General features: G+C 38.0%; 1 protein-coding gene across 9 annotated transcripts in view; it reads left to right on the forward strand.

The window, feature by feature from the left end:
- The window catches only part of Stau2 (staufen double-stranded RNA binding protein 2), a 274,556-nt gene that overhangs the window by 67,063 nt on the left and 189,120 nt on the right, over positions 1–18,373 (forward strand). For 6 of the 9 annotated variants that reach the window (XM_052175921.1, XM_052175917.1, XM_052175919.1 and 3 more), the window contains one exon: positions 4,160–4,295. In XM_052175921.1, coding sequence (XP_052031881.1) covers positions 4,160–4,295 — 136 coding nt within the window. Of the gene's footprint in view, positions 1–1,257; positions 1,345–3,512; positions 3,659–4,159; positions 4,296–18,373 lie in introns of those variants that run through there. The other 3 variants (XM_052175925.1, XM_052175924.1, XM_052175926.1) reach the window with 3 other exon arrangements.

The following is an 18,373-nucleotide window of genomic DNA, read 5'->3' on the forward strand; positions in this document are numbered from 1 at the left end:
CGTGGTAGGAAGACCCCATTAAAAAACATTTAACTCAAGTAGTTCATAAGTCTTGATTTCTGATAAATATTTTGTTCATTAAACTGAAATCCTAAGGAAATTTGAAATGTAAACTTAAAAGACACAGATTATACTTTATTGTTAAGAGTCTGTGGAATATTGTTGAGAACTTTCCTTTAAATTTAAAGAAGTCAGCAGGATGATACACACCCCTGCCTCTAGATTGGTATCCACAGTCACTGAGTAGTAACCATGTCCAAGATTGTTGTATTTTGATGCTAATTCCACTCCTCAGAGGGGCTGCAGGTGAGGAGTTGCCTTGTGAGCCTTCCCCCCCACCAAACTTTTCAAATAAAGGCTTGAGCCAATGATTGGGCAGGAGGAAGTGGGAGGAGCTGAGAGTCGAGGGGAGGAGCGACGGGAGTAAACAGGAGGGGGAGGAGCTACCGGAGAGAAATGAAGAGGAGTCAGAAGGAGAGACCTGGAGAAACCGCGAGTTACATGGGATAATATAGATGGAATAGTAGTGGAATAGTAGTGGTCGCCCAGTCTAGGCTTGTAGCTTGTTTTGTTAACTGATTGAGCTTTCTTTTACCGGGGAACTGGGTTGGAAACAAAGTAGCAACACAAGATGACCTTATAAATACTGTTCCTTCAGTGTTAGGAATGCACATGTTCCATCAATGGTAAATGAACACATATTGTTGATTTCATTCCATGATGTAAAATATTAAAAAACACTTGATATATGTAAACAATGAATGCATGAAAGAAGCAAGACAAAAATAGTGTTTCTTTATCTGGAATCGATCGGTAGCACCAGGAGTCACAGTGATTGCTAAGGGTGACAGGCAGTGACTGGCAAGCTGCCTGAGGAGCTGTGGGTGGTGATCACGTGAGTCCTTACGTCTAAGTCACTGAGCTTCTGCCATGATTTGTGTATTTTCCTTTATCCCTTTTCTCTTGACTTTTCTGTATTATAATATATCTATAGAAAATTAGAGATTTGAATTAATTGAATTGCTACTCAATCCAGTAAGTAATTGCTATTCTGTATAATAAAGCAAATATTAAGTATATAGTCTAAAAGGCATATTTCAATCAAATGGTATAGATTTTTTTTGTTAAATTTTACTCAATATATAGGTTTCATATATATGTATATGCATATATGTTTAAATAATCTATTTTAATACTTAAAACTTGACCTAATGTTACATTGTGTCTTTTTGCTACAAAATTAAAAAAACGAACAAAAGAAAAACCAAAACCAAACCAAACCACCACCAACAAATCCCTTTCACCTAAGTAGAAGAAGATATTGGATAGCCCTGCTGTCACCAGGTGAGCTCATGCAGCTAGTTTTAGTTCTCTGTTACCTTCTTCCTGAGGCACACACATTTGTGTGGGTGATGAGACTCTCAGTCTAGCTCACTATGGCCTTGAATGCACATCCTCCTGCCTCAACCTTCTGAGTACTGGGATTATAGGCATAAGCATCTGACCCTAGAATATTTTAAAACAAATTAGTTTTTACTCTGTCTAAAAAATACTTTTTAAGGCAAAGGCTCTTCACAGTATCAAGCAAAGAAAATAATAATTTTAATAATTTAAAAATGCACAGGGTGCAGATTCTCCTTGCTTTTCATTTTTTCCAAGTTGGTTTGTTTTAGTGAAGAGTGGATCTTTTTGATGCTTTTGCTCCACAGACGCAGAACACTTTTCCAGCTTTGCTCTGTGTGCAGGTTGCTTGTTGGACTGGGCCATCAGTTCTGTCTGGTTTCCTGCATGCTCCCTTTGCTGACTGCCTACCAGTGTGGTGTGGAGCCTTTTCTGGACCCACAACTGAAAACATGAAAGGCTGGGTGGCTTCAGGCTTGATGCCCTGGGTAGTGTTGCCTTGTTGCCCTGAATCAGATGACACACATTTGTGTGGGTGATGAGACTCTCAGTCTAGCTCACTATGGCCTTGAATGCACATCCTCCTGCCTCAACCTTCTGAGTACTGGGATTATAGGCATAAGCATCTGACCCTAGAATATTTTAAAACAAATTAGTTTTTACTCTGTCTAAAAAATACTTTTTAAGGCAAAGGCTCTTCTTTTTCTGGTGGTCTCTTGATTTTCAGATTAATCCACGGACTCTAATCAGTTAGCAAGCTCCCAGTAATGTTAGCATACGTGGTGGTAGCAGTGTGTTGCTGTTGTCTAGAATGTCTGGTATTTTATCACCAGTTACAAACGGGTGGTTGGGTTTTTTTTGGGGGCGGGGGACTTCATTCCTTTTGCTGAAATCCCAGCTAATATGATGAACTTAACTTTTTTACCATTTCATTCTGAATACTGTTTATTCGGGAAAGGCAAGGTAAACATCTGATCCTTTCTCTTCATCAACATCATGTGCAGACCTGGAATCTACCATGTCTCCAAGGATGTTCCTGTGTGGGTGGCCATGTTTTAAGTGGGAAGTGACGCTTCTAAGTTACACTCGACGTGCTGGCCACCTTCATTTCTAGCACATTGCTTTGCTAACACATTGCTTGGCTGCTTTCTTAAGTAGATAGAGATGGGAAATACCATATTCCTTTAAGGTTTTTTTATTTTTACTTTTGTTATAGAGCCCAGGCTGGCTTTTTCCTTAGTGTGTAGCTTGCATGAGCTTGGGCGTCTGCTCTTCTTGAACGTCTCCAGGTGCTGGAATCGCAGGCGTGCACTGCCATGCCTGCTTCAGATGGCTGCCCCTGGGATCAAACCCAAGACTCTGGGCACAGTGGGCTCGGAGCCTACCACAGCCTCACTCCTTTCTTCTTCTTTTTGTTTTTAGAGAAATACATCAGGGACCTTACTTACACGTTCAGTTTATATTTTAGATTAATTCATGTATTTGATTTTATATTTTATTCTCTGATTCTAACATAAACAGTTACTTGAACTTTAATTTGTTTTGCACCTGTCGTTGGATGTATAATAATGTAACAACAGTACTGATACTATCAGTAGCATGTGTGCTAGAAATAGTTCACAATTTCCATTTCTTTAGGCCACGAGTATTTTGCTGTCTTTAAAGTCGTTTAAAATAATTAGTTTGCACAGTTAAGGCCGTCTGTAGTTTACTTTTAGTGCAGTTGTATTTTTTCTTTAATAATGTCCCATTTTTTTTTAAAAAAAAATCTCTATTTTGGTTTGATTTTATTTGAATTAAAAGTATATTAGTATTAAAATTCATATTGCTGGTAATGCCAGTATGGAAAACAGTTTGAGATTGTTTTGTTCTGTTTATTTTTCTTTTTTAGAGTAAATCTCATTGGTATTTTATAGTGACTAATTTAAAAATTAGTTAAAAATTTCCTTCTAAATTACCAACTCAGTTCACAATTAGATTAGGTTTTCTTTGTATTTTAGTGATTTCTTACCCCCCATTTTGATGGAAATTTTTGTGTAATTATGTAATAAAATCTCAGTTTTGGCTTTATGCTTAAAAAAGAAATAAATACTTATATTTTATTTTCTTAGATGAAAGGGCAGAATACACACTGGTTTTGTTATGTTAAAAAGTAAACAAGCAAATGAAGAAAGTGAAAACACACCCGTCTGAGGAGTCTGTGCTTTACTGTTCCTGGTTTCATGCTGTGGTGCCTGTGGGCACGTTGGTGTTTTATGTAGGTAGCGCTTGTTCTGGGCTTTGCTTGTTTGTTTATTTGTTTTAGTATTTCCCCGGGACTAGATGGCATTTTAGGTTTTGAAGGTATCACCCACGGATTATCATCAGATAAGTCAAAGCATTACTGCTAACCCTGTATTCATTGCCTCTGTTTAGTTCCTTGATTAGCAATGAATAAATAAAATTATTAGCAGGTGATATTTTTTAATGATTAAATATGCATACAGTTTTTGGAGTAAGTATTTATAAAAGTGATATTCAAACTAATTACCTAAAATCTTATATTTATTTGATTTTAAATAATATGACTATACAGTTAAATTTTTCATTTTAATGAAATGCTAAAACTTAGTTTAAACTTTGTTTATATTAATTAGAGAACTGTGTCGAGGGGCCTTCCACTCCCCCTCCTTCATAGGTCACTAATTGAAGTCTAGCTGGTGTGGTTTGTTGTGAAAATATTTCACCTGAGTACCTTTAATGTTTTTTTTTTAAACAGGTAGTATAACTCCAACTGTGGAACTGAATGGGCTTGCTATGAAAAGGGGAGAGCCTGCCATCTACAGGCCATTAGATCCAAAGCCATTCCCAAATTATAGAGCTAATTACAACTTCCGGGGCATGTACAATCAGAGGTTTGTATGTCTTCTTTGCTTTTGTTCTTATTTACTATTTTATGCATATTGCAGAAGATTTTGGCATTCTAAGGATATTTGCATTGTGAACACAATTGACCTTGGGCATCTTGGGGGAATTTAGGTAAGCCAGACTCACCAAGTGTATTGGAAGTTAAAGACAGAACAAAAACAGAACTCTGTAGCTGCAGAGACCTTCCTCACTAATGTACGAAAAGCCTCAGGGTTGTTGCAGGTTACAGAACCACCAGCCACACAGCATTATCATCCCCTCAGCACGATAAACGTTGTGTCTGCCTTTCCTGACCTGATGACTGAATTAATATAGTAGCCTTGCATGTTTGTGGTTCGTAGCAACTTCTTTGGAGAGGCTTTTCTAAATCTTTGTTACATATGGCACAGTTGCAACAGTTAAAGTGTAACTTTACAAGTGTGGTAGAAATTTCAAAATAAAAAATATCTGTTTTAGAGAGGGGTTCTGCTGCTGTGAAGAGTCAGGATGACTCCAGCTACTCTTATAAAGAACATTGAATCGGGGCTGGCTTACAGTTCAGAGATTCAGGCCGGTGTCCTCATGGTGGGAAGCACAGCTGGAGAGGTAGCTGAGAGTTCTACATCTGGATCCACAGCAGCAGGAAGAGACAGGGATACAGTTCCTCCAACAGCCTACTCCAAAACGCCACTCCTCCTAACGTGCCATTTCCCTATAGACCTATGGGGGCCATCTTTATTCAAACCACCATAGTCCTTATTGTAATAGTTATACAAAACTCATTACAGGTGATAGGGAAAATGCTAGAAGGTAAAGAAATAGAAATATCTTGCCATCTTAGAGCTCTCTACTCTAAATATTTTGATTACTTTAAATTCTTTGTGTATAGATGTATTTAACTGAAATTGAGTTGTTCTGTAATATATGTACAACAAAGTGTATATCTTGATGACCTCATGTATGTATGCATCTGTTCTCTCTTCACTGACTTAGCATACGTATGTCTTGTATTTGCAATTATGATAGGGTTTCCTTAGATTTCCATGCTCACAACACACCCTTTTTCAGAAATATCCGATCTCTTGCCACAGATTAGTTCTGTCATATAAATATATGCTGCACATATTCTCTCTGGCTTCTTTTACTGTGACTGATGACTGATGGTTTTCTTGCTTTGTTTTGAGATTTATTAATATTGCTTATATCTGGGTTTTCTCCTTAATTGTTGAACAGTATGGCTGTATTTTAATTCATTTAATCTGTGTGTGCAATATGATACTTTTGTTCACCCAACATAGGGACCATGTAACATTAGTCTTTTAGAGACTTTTGCTGGCTATAGAATACCTCATCTGAACAAGGTGTACTTATAACTGCATACATTATTCTGACATCTGAGCTGTTGTCTACCTCCTTCCCTAGGATTACAGACACTGTAAATTGCATTATAGAAATCTTTTTGTTATGTTTATTTAAAAATGTTATTTATAGTTCTGTTATTTCCTAGATGTAGATCACTTCAGGAGGAATATTACAATTAAGAATAATATGTTACTCAACCATATTACAAGTTTGTTCTGATTTTTCATTAAAAGACAGATCACAAAGATATTTACTAATTTTAATAATTTCCTTTAGAGGAAAAAATCTTGAATTTTAATTGCATTTGGCAATTTTCATTTTTTTTTCTGAAATGTTCAAAAGTCATTCTGTAAATTCAGAAATACTTATTTTTGGATTGTTGCAGTGAGAATTTTTTAATATTCTGCATACCCTTCTATATGTTTGAAATGTCTAGGATATGGAAGATAGCCAAGTACAGAGGATGAATACTATGAAAAGAAAATTTGTTTTAATTTTTTACAGCATATGAAAATGCATTTTCTGTTTTTACAGCTCTGAATTTGAAATACATTGCTTTGCTTGATAGTTAAAAAGTAAAATTTAACGCTTTCTGTCATGCTGACTACTACCAAGTAGGACTGTTCTTAGATGTTTACTAGTTGTCTTTTTATTTTTCTGTTTTAATTTATTTTCATCAAATTTCCTGATTAGTTTTCAAATGTTTGTGTTAGCATTATTAACAGTTTCTTTTGTTTGTAATTTTTCTGCCTGTAGTTTGGTTTATAACTTTGTGTCTTGTTATAATTTTATTAGCTTCTGATCTTGATATTTAAAACAGTTTTTCCTCCTCTTCCTTGCGCTCCTCCTTCTTTTGTGTTTTGTTTGCTTTGTTTTGAGACTGGGTTTTTCTGTGTAATCCTGGTTGTCCTAGAACTTGATCTGTAGAGCAGGCCGGCCTTGAACTCACAGAGATCCCTTTGCCTCTGTCTCCTGAGTGCTGATATTAAGGCCAGACTAGCACCTGGCCTACAATTTCATTATTATATATAAGAACTTTGATATGTGATCAGGTGTCATGCTTTTGTTAAGGTTTTATATACTTACTGCTAGTCAGATGTGTAGAGAATATAATCATTTAGTTTATATATAACTTAATGCTTTGTAGTGCCTTGTTTGGTAGTAGAAATTAACTATTTCCATTTAGAATGGTACTGTTCAAATTCTGATTGGTTCCCTCAGGAATTGCTGTTATGTAAATCACTCCTGTCCCGTCTCTCAGGCCTCCTTGTCCTCTCCTCCTCAGTATCTTACTTCATGCTAGGAAGCCTGACATCTGCATGGAAGGTTATGTCCTTTGATAGCTGATCTGTGTGGTCTCCTTACCTACCTGGAGTTGGCCTGCAGGACCGCCCTCCCAACTCTCCTGCCCCACCAGGCCTCTGCACCAAGATCCTGCTGTGTCCCGCTCAGCACACAGTCTTTCTTGCCCATTCCCATTCTCAGCCTAATCTCTCCCAGCTACTTCCCATAGCAATCTTGTCGGCCTGACCATATCCCGAGTTCCCACCCCTCACACACTCCTTTCAAATACCCAGTAAAGTGTGACTTTTAATCTTTTTTTTATTTTAATTTCTTGTTTTTTTTATTGAAAAAGGAAGTAAAAACATTTTATGATAAAATTGAAGATTTACATAGGAAATATTTCTGATAAAATAGAAGAAATATAAAGAAAAATATGTTAAAATTGATAATTTTCAAGGAAAATTAAAGAATAAAATTGTAGACATAAAGAACATTACTAAATTTATTGAAAAAGGAAGTAGAAACATTTATTAGAGAATTGAAGATTTACGTGGAAAATATTTCTGATAAAATTATAGAAAAATATAGAATGACATGTTAAAATTGAAGATTATCATGAAAATTACACAGATAAAATGGTAGGCATAAAAATATTTCTAAGTTGATTGAAAGTGGAATTATAAACATTTTCTGATAAAACTGAAAATTTACATGGAAAATATTTCTGATTCAAGAAATATACAGAAAAACATGTTAAAATTCAAGATTACCATGGAAAATAATACAGATACAATGGTAGACAAAACATTACTAAATTAATTGGAAGAGGAATTACAAACATTTTTTGATAAAATTGAAGATTTACATGAAAAATACTTCTGGTAGTCTATGCCTTTTTATTGGGAAATTGAGTCCATTGATGTTAAGGGATATAAGGAAGAGTGATTGTTGCTTCCTGTTATTTTTGGTGGTATTTTTATGTTTGTGTGGTTACTTTCTTTTGGGTTTGTTGGAAGATTACTTTCTTGCTAGAAAACTAGGGTGTAGTTTCCTTCCTTGTGTTGGCGTTTTCTATCTATTATCCTTTGTAGGGCTGGATTTGTGGAAAGATATTGTATAAATTTGGTTTTGTTATGGAATATCTTGGTTTCTCCATCTATGATGATTGAGAGTTTTGCTGGGTATAGTAGCCTGAGCTGGCATTTGTGTTCTCTTAGAGTCTATATGAGGTCTAGGATTCATCTAGGATCTTCTTGCTTTCATGGTCTTTGGTGAGAAGTCTGGTGTAATTCTGATAGGTCTGCCTTTATAAGTTACTTGCCCTTTTTCCCTTACTGCTTTTAATATTCTTTCTTTGTTTAGTGCATTTGGCGTTTTGATTATTATGTGCCACCAGGAGGATTTTCTGGTCTGGTCCAGACTATTTGGAGGTCTGTAGGGTTCTTCTGTGTTCATGGGCATCTCTTTCTTTAGGTAAGGGAAGTTTTCTTCTATAATTTTGTTGAAGATATTTACTGGCCCTTTACTGGCCCTTTACTGGCCCTTTAAGTTGTAAATCTTTGCTCTCTTGTATACCTATAATCCTTAGGTTTGATCTTCTCATTGTGTCCTAGATTTCCTGGATGTATTGGGTTATAATCCTTTTGCATTTTGCATTTTCTTTGACTGCAGAGTCAGTGTTTTCTATGGCATCTTCAGCACCTGAGATTCTTTCTTCTATCTCTTGTATTCTGTTGTTGATGCTTACAGCTATGACTCCTGAATTCTTTCCAAAGTCTTCTGTCTCCAGAGTTGTCTTCCTTTGTGATTTCTTCATTGTTTCTACTTCCACTTTTAGATCCTGGATGGTTTTGTTCAGTTCCTTCACTTGTTTGTTTGTATTTTCCTATAATTCTTTCAGGGAGTTTTGTGTTCCTCTTTAAGGGCTTCTGCCTGTTGACCCATGTTCTCCTGTATTTCTTTGAGGGAGTTATTTAGGTCCTTCTTGAAGTCCTCTATTAGCATCATGAGATGAATCCATCTCTTGCTTTTCTGGTGTGCTGGGGTATCTGGGACTTGCTGTGGTAGGAGAACTGGTTCTGATGTTGCCTTGGTTCTGTTGGTAGGGTTCTTGTGCTTGCCTTTCGCCATTTTGTTATCTCTGTTGTTAGTTGATCTTGCTGTCTCTGGCTGGAGCTTGTCCCTCCTGTGGGCCTGTAAGCCTGTGTCCATACTCCTGGGAGACCAACTCTCTTCTGGCAGGGTCTGTGCACAGAAGGCTGTGGAGCTGCCTGACTCCCTGGTGCAAATAGCAGCCAGAAGACTCCTGCCCCATCAGCCACTGATCGTATTCCCTGGTGCACTCCTAGTTATTCCCCTCCAGAGAGAAGGTGGAGATCTCACCTCTGTGCTCAGAAGTAAAAGCTCTGCTGGGAAATCCCTCTCACCTGGCAGGCTGTGTACTGAAGGCCTGGCTCTCTGGTGCAAATGGTAGCCGGAAGACTCCTGTCCCAGCAACTCTACTGATCGTATGCCTCATGACTTTTAATCTTAATAGTTAACCAATTATATGTATGTATATCAATCTCACAATTACATGAAGCCAATTTACAATTATAAAAGTCTTATCCCAATTTCTAACCTTTAGATAGTCTGAGGTCTGATTCCATCTTTATACAAGTGTCTTTCTCTGGGCTCTCTAGCTCCTGTTGTCTGTTCTCCCACTCCTAGCTCCGCCCCCTCTTTCCTCTCCAACCAAAGCCTCTCACTGACTCAGTGTCCTTGGTTAGGAAATGTCTTACAACATTTCATCCTTTCTGTTTAATAAAAAAAAAAAAAAACTCTCTAAATATAATCCAGTCAAGACACAGATATCAGAGTCTAATCAATCCTGTTTTCCTAACCCACCCCCTCCCCTTCTTAATATATCAATGCCTGTATTCAGCTTGAAAAAGCTATGAAGAATCCCATCTGACCCTCTTCCCAGGGATTTGGGACTAGAGAGGGTTATTATTAAGTTGTCTTTCTAGGGAATATAGAAATAGTCATATTTGTAACAGGGAGGAAATAAAATTGATTATGTAGCTGTAATCTCATTTGGTAGAAATTTTGTTACTGAGTTCAAATCATAAGTTCGTATTTGGCATAGAATTCATTTTGATACAAAATCAAGGTTTCCATTGGTATAAATTTCTTCTATTGATACTAAAAATTTAAAAGTACAGGGCTTAGTCCTTGTTTGCTGTTATTATCAACAGATCTGAGATGTTCAAGCCTGTGATTTTAGGGCCAAATAGTAAATTCATGGCTCTGACTTTATTGTTAAGGTGTTTTCAAGATTTAATCAGAAATGGCTGAAAGTAGTTAATGAACAACAGTCCAGATTACTTTACATAGATAGTTGGTTTTCAAAAATGTCAGAAATCCACAGAATGTGATGTTTAATGTTATTATTTCACTCTTGTTGAGACGATTCTGCTTCTGACAGCTTTCCTGTCTTGGATTCAAAGAAGAAATTGAACTTCTATGGAGTTGCTTCAGTTGTGGCGAGACAGTCACTAGACAAAAATTGCTTCTCTTCATCTACAGACAAAATATTATCCAAAAAAGGACACTTTTACAGGTTAGGACAGCTTGATTTCTGCTGAGACAGAAGGGGCTACTCCTAAATAATTCCTGTTTCTCTAAATATGTTAGATGACCCTGGCCAGGAGGCTGAAGACCGATGCTCCAATGTTTTAGGAGAAGGACTGTCCAGGTTTTCAGCGGTCTCTATCATTTGGCTAAGTGTTGGAAGCTATGTTAGGCTTCCTGTATATTTTCAGTTACTATTGATCACTCGGATTTCTGACGGGTTTGAAGAGTGTTAGTGTCATAGCCAGCCCAAGCTGTTTAGCATTGAGAAAGCTGATATAGATTTAAATAGATGGGTTTCAGATGGCATACAATATATATCCAGGGAATGAGTCAGGTGTAAAATTATAGTCTTTAAGATAGAATAGATGACAGAGGTTCTGTTTGACAGAGATGATGGACTGGATGTTAGGCCTATATGTTTAATTTACAAAATGGTAACGGTTGTGCTTAATTTATATTTGGAGAGAAAGTTTTCTTTTCTTTTCTTTTTTTTTTAAATTTAAACAGAGAGGGTGATATGTTGCAGTATATTCCCTGTCCAATCACATTGAGGCAGTGAGAGGCCTGTGGTTGGAGAGGAAAGAGGAGGTGGAGCTAGGAGTTGGGAGAGCAGGTGAGGAAGAGGCTCTATCAAGATGGAATCAGACGTTAGATTATCTAAAGGTTAGAAATTGGGATAAGACCTTTATCATTGTAATAGTGAGTTTCATATATATAAATAGAATTGGCTAACTAATTAAACATTAAGAGTTTTGATCTCCTTGGTTACTATAATTTGGGTCCACCGATGGCGGAGAACTGGCCGCCTGGTACTTGAATCCGCTGATCACAGGGTCTGTGGTGGGTCGCTGTGGGAACTAGCTGGGAGAGAGTCACTCAGCAGCAGCGGCAAGAACCGTGCTGGGGGACCCTCCTGGGCCCCTCCTGGGCCCGTGGTGCTGAGACCTGTAGGGCAGGAGAGTTGGCAGGCCGTCTTTTTAATAATTCCGCTACACTGGCCTGTATGGGATAATTTCTGATTTAGTCCCCACCTGGCGATGCTTCCCATCAGATCTGGTTTGTGCATTCCATGGGGGAGCAGGAATTGAACCTGCATGTTCTTCACCTGGCGCCTCATAGCAGGAGTCCTTTCCCTTTATATTTTTGCATTCTTTGTGGTTTTCTACTGATAACAAAGAGGGTAAAAGGCTACAAGAAGTGAGCCCCCCAAGCTGCCAAGCCAGTTTCAGCTGGAAAGCCTCCTTCTCGGAAAGGCAGCCTCGCTCAGTACGCTCTAAAAGGTATGAGTTCATACGTGACTTTAATTTGCTGATGACAACTTAAGCAGCTCCGGAAATGTAGAGCACAGAATTGGAGGCAGCTCCCTCCTTGGCAGATTCCAGATTAACTGGTAGCTGTTTAAACCTCTCAGGGACTGAGAGGGTAAGTTCAGGAACCGTCCTTTAGGGGTACTTTTGAAAGTACCTCTCCCTCACTACCTAACATGATATAAACGTGGTTAGCCGCCTTTGTTCTCTTTGTTTTCTTCCTTGTCTGAGGTCCTAATTGATAGTTCATAAATAGAAAGCCCTTAACATCCAAATGACAAACTGTGAGTAGGTGTGCCTAGCCTACATGCCATGTGTGCATGTATCCTGGGACAGTTAGGGACATTTGTAGATAACAATGTCCTATTGGAGTGTCAAAAGACTGGACATCTGGGGGAGGTTGGAGAAGAGCCCGTGCGTGTGTTCATTATCTCTCTGTTACTTCGACAAAACAGTCAGCTGGCCATGGACCTTTTGCCTATCACCCTAGCATTTCCCCACCTCACAGCTTGAGGCAGGATAACATACATTTGAGGCTAACCTGGGCAACAAAGTAAGAAGACCTTGTAAAAAAAAGGTGCTCATTTTCCCTTTGCCTTTTTTAGACTAAGTCTTCTATAGAAGCTTATAGTGTAGCTGAGGTTAGCTTTGAATTCCTAATCCGTGTGCATTACCTCCTAAGTCCTCAGGTTGCAGGTATGTTCTGACACATGAGGCTTCAGGCTTCTGAGTTTGGATTGTACAACTCTGGTGATTGGACCTTATTGCCTCTGCACCTGTGGTGAAGAAGAACATCCTCCTGGGATTCCATGGTAGAAGAAGCCACTCACTTCAGATGCTAGGTGCAAAGGGAGAAAGAGGGGCAGTCTGATTTCAGTCTCCCTTTTTATTATCAAAGATGGCTTTTTAAGATTTACTTTAGTATTTTCTGTGTATGAGTTTTTTTGTCTATAAGTATGTCTGTACACCATGTATATGCCTGATGTCCAAGGAAGTCAAGAGAGGACATTAGGTCCTTTGGAATTAGAATTACAGATGGTCATGAGCTGCCATGTGGGAATTCGGAACAAATGCTCATAACCACTGAGACATCTCTCTAACCCCTCAGTACCCGTTTCAGTGGCACACTGACTAGACCACCTCATGGAGGTCCCACTTCCAAAAGGCATGTCTTCCACTAACACAGCAGGCCAGGTACCATATCTTTAACTCTTGAGCTTGATCTACAGTGCATGTATTTCTGCATGTCACCTGTAAAAGGTTTTCTTTTCAAATTACTCTGTGTGTGTGTGTGTTACAGTTATGCCGCTGTGCATGCATGGAGGTCAGGACAGCACACAGGAGCTGTTGCTTTCCTCTTCTGTGGCTTTGGAAATCAGAGCAGTCCATCAGGCGTGACTGGCAGCTGCCACCTTTGCTTGCTGTTCAATCTAGCTGGCCCCATTCTGCCATCTCTTTATAAATAAATTATTAAAAAAGAATAGAATGACTTAAACTAGGTATCCTATTAATAGTTGATCAGCATTGTCTATTTACCATAAAAGAGTATTATTTTTTGGCAGGAGGCCTTCAGACACTTGTTCTTCTGACACAGATTTTGAAAGGCCTACCACTCAAACTGTGCTACTTGAGAATGGGGTTTTGCACCACATAACTGGGGCATCTGTTAGCCAGATCCTCATGCTAACTGGATATAGGACTTGACCTTCCTTGTATCTATCTCTCCTTTTATTGCCCTTGTGTTTTTTCTTTGCCAGACTCCCTTTTCAAAGAAGCTCACTCTTGTGCCTCATAAGTGGCACAAGTCTGTACACAAGTGGCACAAGTGTACACAAGTCTGGCATAAGTCTATACAGTAGACTTGGAGTAGGGAAGGGGAAAGATACTGGCTTTTTGGTTTCAGCCACTAGGTGGTGCTTGTGTACTGCCAAAGTGTAGAGACTAGTGTTTAGTCACTCTTCCAAGGTCAAGGGCTAACAAATGAAAGGTTGAACTCACTGAAATGACCAGCATTCAACCATTTTTTTTAAAATTATTGATATGCTGGTTTCATATGATTTAATATAGAAAAAGCCAAGTAAACAACTTGACTTTTAATTTTTTAATTTTTTGGATAAATGGAATAAGCATGAAGGTGGTGAGAAGCAGAAACGTTTTCCAACTGTTAAAGACGACGTTACACTTGGTGTGTTGTGTCCCTTGTTTTTGGGAATATATTCTTTTATTTAGCATGTCTTACACATAAAAGTCATTTTCTTTGTAAGGATAACACCCAATAGAACAGATATAGAAGTGAAAGAAAACTGAAAAGTACATTTAAAAATGTTTTTTTTTCATGTCTTTACATCAGTCTGCAGTGTGATACTCTTCTTAATGAAGAGACATAAATCTACATAACTGAGACACACTTAAAATACACTACCTTCTAAATACACAGAAAAGAGAATCTGAACACATGACCAAAGCAAGAATGAAGAAGAATGACCTTAATAACCTGTATGGCCACAGATATAAACAAACATCTTTAAGAAAATATTAGCAAGGTAAATTTAGATAAAATGTAGCTAATGTAATATACCCTAATTAAATGAAACTTGTTTTGGGAAAAAAAGATTAGTATGGTAATAAAAAGAACCAAATATATTAATTAAATGGAGGAAAACTATATGAGCATCTCATTAGAAGAGGAAAAAGCATTTGATAAGCTAGCTCTTCTAAAAGAAGAAGGATACAGTTCATGAAACTAGGTGATGTTGACATTTTAATGTATGTATGTTTGATTGGGGCACAGCCTTATCTTCTTGTTTGGGTGTTGTCTTTTGCTTTTGTGCTACTCTGGCACAGTTGGATAGTCCTAGCTGGGGTCATATGGCCTGCAAAACTCTAGATACTTAGAGCCTGGCCCTTTGAAAAAGCTTGCTAATCTCAGAAATATGGAGGTAAGAAATAGATTCCTCATGGTCATTTAGTTCATTTAAAACTAATTGCAGCAAAGGTGCCGGTAGGGAAGGCTGTGGTGGTGTGACTGGGAATAGTCATGAATTCAGTTGAAAAGATGAGCTGGTCCAGAGCACACGAGTGCGCTGTGGTTTGTGTGTTAAGTGTTCATAAACACATGCTACTGGAAGTCTGCCGTAGTGAAGAATACTGATATGGAGAAAGCAGTCAGAGCTCACCTTTGAGCTTGGGCACACACAGAATTCAAATTCCTTTTCTTTGGCATTTAATGTAATATTTCTATTTACAGACTACTAAAGTTGTGCTTGTTACCATTTTCCTAGAATAACACAGGTGAATCTATTTACCCTGAGCCATTAGAGGGCAGCGTGGCTTTGTGTTTGACTCCACTTTTACAGTCTCTGCATGCTTTGAGTTATGGGTTTAATATCATTTAGGCAAATTGAATGTTTTTAGTTAAAATTAAACCTTTCATTGGAGCTTTCTTAGTAGAAACTGGGACAGTATTATTACACTCCCTTTGTTCCCTTTGACCTTCTCAGCCCCAGACACAGTAGGGCTTCTTGGTTAAGCCAGAAAATCTTGATTCCAGTTTAGCACTATATACTGTTTTCTGGAATAAAGAATTGGAAGACAAATTTACAAACCTTTTTCCTTTCTAGAGATATCTGTAAGACCACACATTAGGTCAGCTTCATCAAAAAGCTCATCTTGTGGGTTAGGAAAAGAAAAACAGAAAGTGTTACTTCATTGTAATTTTCATGTCATAAATCTCACACAGAATTAAACTCACTCTGTATAACTTTGCTTATTAAACTTATTAGTTACTTATATGCCAAACTTAGAACTTAAAATTCAATGTGATTTAGTATTAAAATTTGGCCACAGGAGTCCTTACCTTTTTGTAATTACATTCCATATGGTTATACCAAATCATCAAGACTGCCAAAGGACAGAATCAAGGGAACTGTGTTTAATTGTAACTTACCTCTCAGTAATTGTAGCTTTTTCCTAATTTATGAAAAAACCTTACAAATAAAAACTACAGACTAACATAAACCAGACCCAAAGTCTGTACATCTCATGAATTTCTACATAGTGAGAATAGACATTCTGACTCTCACCTGTAAGTAGGTGTTAAGCAAATCATAGAAGCTTTTATTTCCTCAAATCTGCTCTATATCATCATCAATAATGTAATAAGATCCATTGGTTTGCTTTAATACTGCTCCAAATTACACAGTTATGTTCTTTGATGCAATACTTATTAACAGAAAGCTCAATTTTTTTCATTATACAAAATTATAGTTTATTTAATTCTAATAAAAAGTTCTGGAAATAGTTCAAAGTGTTATTCAATAATATAAGAGAAATATTTCCCCATTTCCATGGATACATTTTCTTTTATATTCTAGTCTTTGAAAAGTCACATTCTTCTGCAGTTGTTCTTAAATGCATGCAAGTGTTCTTTACCTTCACATTTTTTAAAACACACTCTGAGATTTCTTTTAATCTCCAATACAGGTTACATAAACATCTCTTCAGGAATATAGGGAAATTCAACTAAACTTGCAGATAAACACTTCTGCAGGGAGGCAGAGTTTGGTTTTATTCCTTCTGTAATGCCTACCTCAGCTCCTGAACCAGTAAATTGTATTTTATTTTGCTTCTATTCTCTCACAAGAATCTCATAATCGATGCAGCCACAGCCATTGGTACACTTCTATTGCTTCTCTATGCAAATGAGACCAAGTCTCCTCCTACATAAAAACATTCATTTCTCCCACTCATTCCCAATGCTCTGAAGAGAATAACTAAATTTTGTAGGATAGCCCTGGAAGACCTAGGCATTCCCCACTTTCCAATAATCTTTTCAAACTACTCTTTGTTTATTTTCATGAACCACAGAGGTTACACTAAGCTGTATGGGGGTGGGGTGGGCAGTGTCAGCATAGGATGCAGTAGAATGGGATTTTCTTAAAGATTTATTATTTTATATATGTGAGTGATCTATCTGCATGTATGCCTGCATGTCAGAAGAGGGCATGAGCCTCCATGAGGTTGCTGGGAACCGAACTCAGGACTTCTGAAGGAGCACCCAGTGCTCTTAATTGCTGACCCATCTCTCCAACTCCGGGGTGCAGTTTGAAAGAAGTAATCATGAAAAGCAAAACCAAAATGGTTACATTTAGGTTGCATAAGAAAACAAAACCTCTGAGATTTGAGGCTTGCTGATAGTTTTTGGGAAATGCTGTAATATGGCTAGAGTTAGATTACCTTTGAAAGGCTGTGTGGAGTAGAGCTGCTATACCCTTAACCCAAGACATGCAGTGAAAGAAAGAGGAAGGGTATTCCAGCCTAGCCAGCAGGATAAGCCACATCACTGCTGGCAGTCCATGGGGTAACAGATCACCTTGACATCTGCTACAGGGAAATCGAAGTCAGAACCAGGTCTGGGAGAACAGACCGAGCCTTGCAGAATATTGTGCACGAAGACAGTCCCCATCCCTCTCTACTATAACTCACCCTTGAGGTATAGTCTCCTATATCAAACACTACTTGGCAGTTGCTCCTGGCTGTCTTAAAACATGTCTGTGCTCAAAGTTTTAAGTGCATTCCAAACCTGATTACACTATATTTTCCCACCTCAGCAAATGGCAGTAACCTCAACCTACTATCAAAGCTAGAGACTTGAAAACTTTATATTAGAAGATGTGAGATTTCCACTTGAACACTCTCATGCTGGGCAGATTATACCCCTGGAGCTAACCACACACTGGGGTAGGCTCTGAGGTTTCAAAATCTCACACCATCCTCAGCCTCAGTTTAAGCTCCCAGCTACTGCCCCAGAGCCATGCCCTTCTACCTCCTGCCATGTTCCCTGCCGTGATGGTCATCAACGGTAATCCTGTGGAACCATGAGCCACCACATTTAATGCCTTCTTTTTATAAGTTGCCTTGGCCATGGTTTTTTGTCATGGAAACAAAAAGTAACTAAAAGACAGTAGTTACAGAGAAAAAAGTCAGTGCTGTCTCTGATAATATGTATTGACGTGTATTAAGTTCACTGAGCAAGACCAAGTCCCCAACAGCTTTTTTTTAATGTTCTATGCACTAATTTTGTGTATGACATCTTCTATAAGTTTGACATTTCTGCTACTGTTATTTCATGACTAATGACTAACAATGAAATCCACAATAAAAATATCAAATTACAGTATAATACCACAGTGGAATACCATACAAATTTATTAAAGGAATGCATATTAGTGACATGAGAATTATTAGAAATATTTTGATTTGAAAATGGAATTATATGAGTTGCATGTATCTAGGGCCTGACATGGTAGCACATGCTTTTAATCCCAGCACTTAGGAGGCAGAGGCAGGTGGATCTTTGAGATTGAGGCTGGTCTGGTCTATAGAGTGAGTTCCAGAACAGCCAGGGTATACAAAGAAACCCTATCTCAAAAATCAAAAAGGGAGGGGGCTTCAATAGCTCCTCTAGTCTGTAAAATTGTCAATAAAGTCTATCCCCAAAGTAGACAGAACACCTGTTT

Source organism: Apodemus sylvaticus, chromosome 3 (genome assembly GCF_947179515.1).
Source record: "Apodemus sylvaticus chromosome 3, mApoSyl1.1, whole genome shotgun sequence".
NCBI classification, from domain to species: Eukaryota; Metazoa; Chordata; class Mammalia; order Rodentia; family Muridae; genus Apodemus; species Apodemus sylvaticus.